Source organism: Micromys minutus, assembly GCF_963924665.1.
Source record: "Micromys minutus genome assembly, chromosome: 3".
Lineage (NCBI taxonomy): Eukaryota > Metazoa > Chordata > Mammalia > Rodentia > Muridae > Micromys > Micromys minutus.
This window is the reverse complement of record NC_137972.1, coordinates 2,719,516-2,726,977: the sequence shown is the minus strand read 5'-3', so window position 1 is coordinate 2,726,977 and position 7,462 is coordinate 2,719,516. Positions and strand designations below refer to the sequence as shown.

The 7,462-nt window shown below is 41.5% G+C and overlaps 1 protein-coding gene across 1 annotated transcript; it reads left to right on the top strand.

Annotated features, from left to right (window-relative positions):
- The first annotated feature begins 244 nt into the window (after nucleotides 1-244).
- Nucleotides 245-6,922, top strand: MED21 (mediator complex subunit 21). Its single transcript, XM_080915087.1, has 4 exons — nucleotides 245-303; nucleotides 4,961-5,075; nucleotides 5,731-5,831; nucleotides 6,457-6,922. Exons 1-4 carry the CDS (start codon nucleotides 262-264, stop codon nucleotides 6,631-6,633), a joined length of 435 nt encoding a protein of 144 aa, XP_080771213.1. The 5' UTR covers nucleotides 245-261; the 3' UTR covers nucleotides 6,634-6,922.
- The last annotated feature ends 540 nt before the right edge of the window (nucleotides 6,923-7,462 follow it).

Below are 7,462 nucleotides of genomic sequence, written 5' to 3'. Positions count from 1 at the left end.
AGGAGGAAGCACCGTCCCTCTGCAGTTCGGTCCAGCGTCTCCGGACTTAGGGGCAGCTCTGCAAGTACTCGACCCCCTCCTAACCCTGTCCCACCAGCCTGACCACAACAGGCCGCAGCTAGCTCCGCCCCTCCCCGGCAGCGTGTTCCCTTAACCACGCCCCCTCAGGGAGGGAGCCCTGTGATTGGCTCAGAGCTGTTATAAATTGCCCAATCGCGCGCGCCCGGGGAGCTTTTGCGCACCCGTGCGTGCGCGGAGAACATGGCGGATAGACTCACGCAGCTGCAAGACGCTGTGAACTCGGTAGGGATTTGGTCTGCTCGCCAGTCTTTCTTTCTTGAAGGGAAGAGAGGAGGAAGGGGCGAAGCTCGGCCTCCGGGGAGCAACAGATTGAGGTCACCGCGGACGGCCACAGGGCGGGGTCTGAGGAGACGGGCCTATCTAGATGCGTCCCCTCCCCCGACCCGGCGGCCTGTCTGTCCTGAGAGGAGGCGCGACCCGCCAGTCTCTCTTGTGTGGGGTGGGACCCGGGGCCTCTCCTGAGGTGGGAACTTGAGGAGGGGAACGGGTGGCCTTTAATAAGGAGGGGACCGGACGGCCTCTCCTGAGGGGACTCAAGATCCGCCGCCAGGTAGCCCGGAACGCGAGTACTCAAGTCCCGGGGATGCTTCTGGAACCTCCTGTGTGGGGCGGGACGAGCCGAAGTACTTTTGTGAATGTCCCTCCGTCACGTTTCAATTTCAGCTTGCCAAATGGATCCCTCCTGTGATCGCACTCAGGAGGCTGAGACAGGAGGATTGCAGCGAGCTCAGGGCCAGCCTGAGCTCCAGTTTGATATCCCATCTCAGAAAACAAAACATAAAAGACCACAACAGCGTGTTAAGTGTGTGTAGGCTGTTGTATGAGTGGCCAGGGTGTGAGCTTGCCTTGGGACTACTCGGCTCTTGGCCACTCTGGTACCAATAGTTGGAGAGTAACATCTTCCAGAGGAGCCTCGATCCTGTTTTCTCCTTACTTTGTATTTATTTAAGTCTGCTTTAGGATCTTCCCTGAGAAGCTCTTACAAGTAAAAATGAAGCTCACGGTACTTTGTACAATGAATGTACAAAAGGGGGATTTTTGTTTTGTTTAGAGATGGTCTCACTGTGGAGACCAGGTTGGCAGTTAAAAACAAAAAAACAAAACAAAATCTTGAGAATCAAAATCAACAACAAAAGCTCCCGAAAACTAGCTCTGGCTGTTATTCTTGCTAAATGTACATGAGTGGGAAGCTAAAAAAAATACTGAGCCTGAAATGGTGACCCTGTACACTACTCAGGAGGCAGAAGTAGGCAAATCTGAGTTTGAGGCCAACCTCAAAGTGAGTTCTAGTCTTACGTACAGCCAGAGCTATGTAGAGACACACAGACTCAAAGAATCAAGAATTTAAAAAATACTGCTAATTTTCATTAAGAGTGAAGCAGTTGTCCATTTGGTAGTTAAAAATCTCTTAGTGTCCTTCTGGTTGAGTTTGACGTAGAAGTGCCTGCAGAAGTGTATGCCTGCTGAAAAAATCCTAACGCCTAACCCCCTGGACATTGTTTTTCTTACAGGAATGTTATAACTTGGCTTCTTGGTAATACATCACTTTGAGTGTACTTGGAAATTGTGAATCTCCTAGTGGGAAAATTAGTCTACTCTGTGTAAATAAAATTTTAAAGTTAGGGCTCTCTCTCAAATGTTGATAAATTCACCAAGGTACATTCTGTTTTGGAAAGAGTCTCTATGCTACCTGCCAACTTCTCTCAAGAAAATACTTCTTTGTAATTTTACAAACCTTTAAATTGTTTGCTTAATTTTTGCTTTCCAGATCTTAATAATGCTGTGTAGGAGCTTATCTCCTAAAAATACATATTCATGTAGGTCCTGTAGTTAGGATGGTAAGGATACTATATGGTCTTGACTCATCATAGGTGTCCTGACAATTGAGTTAATATGGATGCCTACTGAGTCTATAGGCAATGTGTTTACAGAGAACTATTCAAGGAGCTTAGAAAGATGTCATAAACTCAAGAGACTTTTAGATGATGCAAACCAACCTCATATGTGGCTAGGGATTTACAGCTAAAGTAGATTGGAGCACAAAGCGATATTAACGTTTGCTCTGCAGTATGGAAACTCTGTGAATACAGAAGCTGTGTCATGTTCATCTCTAAATATTTATATACAGTCCTTGTCATGGGGTTGGTTTTTCAGTAAATATTTTTGAGCAGGTAAACTGGACCTTGAATGAATTTACAGGACAGAACACATAGCTATACACTATGTTTCATTTGTATTTTTCTCTCATGACAGTGCTGCTAAATAGAATACTGCAACCTAAAAAGCTACCCAGGGTATCTTTCCAATGACAATTCAGAATTTTGTCATTGAAATAATGATAGCAAAACAATAGAAATGTTTACCGATTGGAGATAGTAAATGAGGTGTCAGGGGTTAGGACTAGTGAGAACCGAGATTCCTTTTGAATGGTGCGAATTTATATTCTAAAATTGCTTAAATGCAGTGTTTTGTTTTAGTTTCGATTCTTTTGAGACAGAATCTTATTATGTAACTCTGGCTTGCATAGAACCATCCACATGGTCCAGGCTGGCCTCAATCTGTCAGAGATCTGACTGCCTCTGAGTCTGCCTTCTGCATACTGGGATCCATCATGCCCCAACAAAACAAATGGATTTTAAACAACAAGGTTACAACTTGAGTCTTGAATGCATTTCTGATATCTTACAATTTTTTTCATGTAGTACAAACTGGCTTCAAACGTTCTTATATAGTTGAGGATGAGACCTTGAGCTTCTCTTCCTTGCCTCCATGTGAATATTGGGTTACATGAATATGCTGTTACTCCTAGATTTTTGTTCAGTGCTGAGGAGCTAATTCAAGCATCATGTATGCTAGTCGAGCATCTGTCTACCAAGTGAACTGTATCCTTTACCCTCTTTCTATTCCTTTATACTTGGCAACTGCTCTGTTCACAGGAAAGAAATCATGTGCTTTGTACATTACTTTCTTGTTGTTAGCCTTGGTAGATATATTTGCCAGCCAGATTCACTCAGTCTCAAACTACCACCTTTTAAAAGTACTTATTTTTAGCCAGGTGGTGGTAATGTACACTCTTAATCCCAGCACTTGGGAGGCAGACACAGGAAGATGTCTGAGTTGAAGTCAGCCTGGTCTACAGAGTGAGTCCAGGACAGCCAGGGATAGACAGAGAAACCCTGTCTTGGGGGAGGGGGAGTATGTATTTTGCTTGGAATAAGTTTTGGCATATATATCTCAGTACTAAAAAAAAGAAAAGGAAGGAAACTTGTGTTTGTTTTTTCTCTGATTGAGACTGGTTCTCATGTAGCTCAGGTTGTCCTCAAACTCGGTATCTGAGGGTACCCTTGTAATTCTCATCCTCCTGCCTCCAGGATTACAGGTGTGTACTACCACCTGCAGTTTAAGGGATTCATGTATGCTATGCAGACAACCAACTGAACTCTGTGTGTGTGTGTGTCTGTGTGTGTGGTTTCTGCAGGTGCATTTAACCTGTGTACATTTATGTAGAGGCCAGAGTTATCCTAGGGTATCTTATTTATTTATGAATGACAAGGATGCAGGATGACCCAAAAGCTCATGTTTTCAGCTAGATTAGCTGACTAGTGAGAACCTAGGGTCTTTGTTGTGGGTGCAGGGGAACCAAATTTGTGTTCTTATGTTTATATAACATCTACCTAACCCCTATTTTTTGTTTGTTGGTGGTTTGGGTTTTAAAAATTAGACATGGGGCTGGAGAAATGGCTCAGCAGTTAAGAGCTTGGTTGTTCTTTCAGAGAATCTGAGTTTAACTCCCAGCTTCCACTCACAACCGTCTGAAACTCTAGTCCCAGATGATCCTCTGTAGGCACTAAATGCTCATGGTCCACATACATACACACAGGCAAAACATCCATACATATAAATAAATGAAATTAGCATGTAAAATGGTTTAGGGGGCTGGCAAAGTGGCTCAGCTCAGTAAGTGAAAACACTTGCCACTAGATCTCACACCCTAATCTTGAGCCTTGGGAACCACACTGCCGAAGGAAAGAACAGACTCTTGGAACAGTCATTTTTGCAATTAGAATTGAATTTGTTGTCTACCAGTTCAACCACTTTGGTATCTTAGGATTTGTTTGTTGAGTTAGAATTTGAAGGAGCTTTTTTTTTCTTCTTTCTTTTTTAAATGTGTAATGAGGGTTTATTTGCTACATGTATGCATGTATACCTTGTGAGTGCCTGTAGGTTCTGGAGAACATCAGGTCCCCTGAGATTACAGTTATGGTTGTGAGCTGCTATGTGGGTTCTGGGAGTTGAATCCAGGTCCTCTGCAAAAGCAGCCCGTGCTCTGACCCATCCAGCACCTGTTTCTCTGTTGCAGTCTGAGTATCTGCTGGGATGGAAATCTGATTTTATTGTTTGCAGCCTTTTCTTGAGAGCTCAAGTCTCCAGAGCCACTTGAAACAAATCATTTATAGCTGACTCTGGTTTTCTTATATGGTACAGCCCTGACTGGTCTTGAGCTCAGAGATCAGCCTGCCTCTGCCTCCCAGGTGCTGGCATTAAAGGCGTTCGACACCATAGCCTGGCTTCCACATATTGATTCTTTAAAATAGATTAATACCAAATTTAATTTTGCCTAGATACATACCAAACTTAAGTTTCTTTATGATTAAATCATCTAATCCAAACTAGATGTGAATAGATCCCTGGAAGAGTGAGTGTTTTAGCTGCACAGTCTGCCATTGTTAGTAATAACGGGCTCATTTTATCTAAGAATATTCCTTTGTCTGATGAGCTTGCATAGAGATCATTATTATGAAGAGATTGTTGCCATCTTTGATAAAATCCTTAACATTGACAATTTTTTGTAACCTTGACTTCTTTTCCTTTGCGGAAGCTTGCAGATCAGTTTTGTAATGCCATTGGTGTATTGCAGCAGTGCGGCCCTCCTGCCTCTTTCAGTAACATCCAAACGGCAATTAATAAAGACCAGCCGGCCAATCCTACAGAAGGTGAGAGCTGCTTAGTGTGACTGACGTTTCTTCTTCAATTTATAGCTTCTTTGATTAGAGTATATTACTGGAAGTTTTGCCATAAATGATTCTTTTTTCTTTTTTACATTCGTTTGTTTGGTGTCTATGTGGGTGTGCCTGCCATTGCACGCATGCAAAAGAGGTCAGAGGATCTGGAGTAATTCTCTCCTCCCATTATTTGGGTTCTGGGGATCAAACGTAGGTCATTAGACTTGGTGGCAAATGTCCTTGTCTGCAAAGCTATCTCACTGGCTCAGGAATGACTTTTATCAGTGTAGTTCATAAGCCTCATAATTCATGTCCAGTAAAGAGTGTTACTTCCTTAGAGGAAAGCTAGTACGTGTGGGTTAAGCTGAATTTTGCTTATATGACCTTAATAAGAAAAGCATCTCATCTATAGATTACTTTCCTCAAGGTACCAAAATGTCTTAATAAATAAAATGACATGTTATGCTAGTTCCCAATTTGAAGTAATATTAAATATATAAATAGTATTGACATACTAAAATTATACTTTCACAATTGAAATTATTATATAGAAAACTTAGCTGAGCTTTTCTAACTTTATTAATCTTAGAATTTCTACTTATGAAAATGTAAGATTCTGATCATTTAACTTGATATTTTTCTTCAGAGTATGCCCAGCTTTTTGCAGCACTAATTGCACGAACAGCAAAAGATATTGATGTTTTGATAGACTCCTTACCCAGTGAAGAATCTACTGCTGCTTTACAGGTAAAACTCTTCTGACAAAACCACTAGCAGTAGAGAGCTTGGAATTAAAGGAATTAAAGGACGTTAGGGTACTCACTTTAATATTATATTTTAAATGGAGGTATTTGGGCTTTATTTGGTTTTGTGAGTTTTTTCATTCTCTGTGTGGGTGGGTGGTTAAAGCCAGAGTCTCACATACTAGGCAAATACTGTCTCTGAGCTATAACCTCAGGCTTACTTGGCAGTTTTGCTATCTATGACCCAGTACAGCCTCTGGAAGATTGAGCTGTAGGGTGTCCGGTTTTGTCTTAAAAGATAAGATCGGGTGTGCTCACTGTGGTATTGGCATTGAGCCACTTCATCTCTGGCAGACTCCTGCCTAACTTTAACTAGCCAAGAGTGAGTGGAGAATGGTATTCTGAATGCGGAATAAAACGATGTCTTCAAGCAATACAAGCAGGGCATGTGTGTACACCATATATATTCTCATTGAAAATTAGTCTTCTAATAAGTCTTACAGAAAAAATTAAGTTGATAAAATACCTGCCACAATGGCTGGAAAGGCATTCTGATTTTAAAATAAATACTTGTATTTAGTTTCTGTTTATTTCATCTCTGAATATATTAACATTCATGTCTTACAAAGGCTGCTAGCTTATATAAGCTAGAAGAAGAAAATCATGAAGCTGCTACATGTCTGGAGGATGTTGTTTATCGGGGAGACATGCTTCTGGAAAAGATCCAAAGTGCACTTGCTGACATTGCACAGTCACAGCTGAAGACCAGAAGTGTCACCCATAGTCAGTCTCTCCCAGACTCCTAGCATCAAGGATGAGACGTGACAGAGAAAAGAACTGTTTGCATGGCATTAAGAATGCTGCATTACATACCGATGCGAGCCCTACCAACAGCTATAGAACGTCATATGCCATGACTGTGTTGCCTTTTTTAGCTAGTTCTCATTGTTTCTGTCCTCGCTCTTGATAAGTAAAAGGCTTTAAGATTATAACTGAATCATCTTCAAACATCATTATGCCATCATTTTTACCTGACTAGAAATTTCAGGACACAATCAAACAGATATACAATAAAGCTCTTTGTTGTTTTGTGTATGTGGTTTTTGTTTGTCTTCTCTTGTACAGTGCAGAGATAGAACCCATATCATGTGCATCTTGTGTATGTAGGTGAGCGCTTTGCCACTGGGCCGTACTTACCCCAGTCATGACTTTTATTACATCATTGTAGCCATTCCACAGATCGAAATAACCTTAAAGGCAGAGATGTGTTATATTTCAATTTAGATAGGTGTCCTGCCTCTTTAGAGGTGGCACCATATACATTTGTACTTTGAGCAAAAGTTTCTGAAAGTGCAGATAGGAAATAGTCAACTGTCCATCTGTGGGAAGCTTTCTTCCAAAATGTCACACATTCTACTTGTTGCTACCTTTGTGTTGACAAAGAAATTTTTACTGTCCATGGAATTCCAATTTTAATCTGAAAGTTTTTCATCTTAAACCATTATAGTGGCTATTTCTAGTTGTCAACTTGACTATATCTGGAATGAACCATAATCCAGAATTAGGAGGCCCACCTTTGATCTTGAGGCATAGAGGCTAAGAATCTTAGGAAACTAAGGCAAGGAGATCACTGAG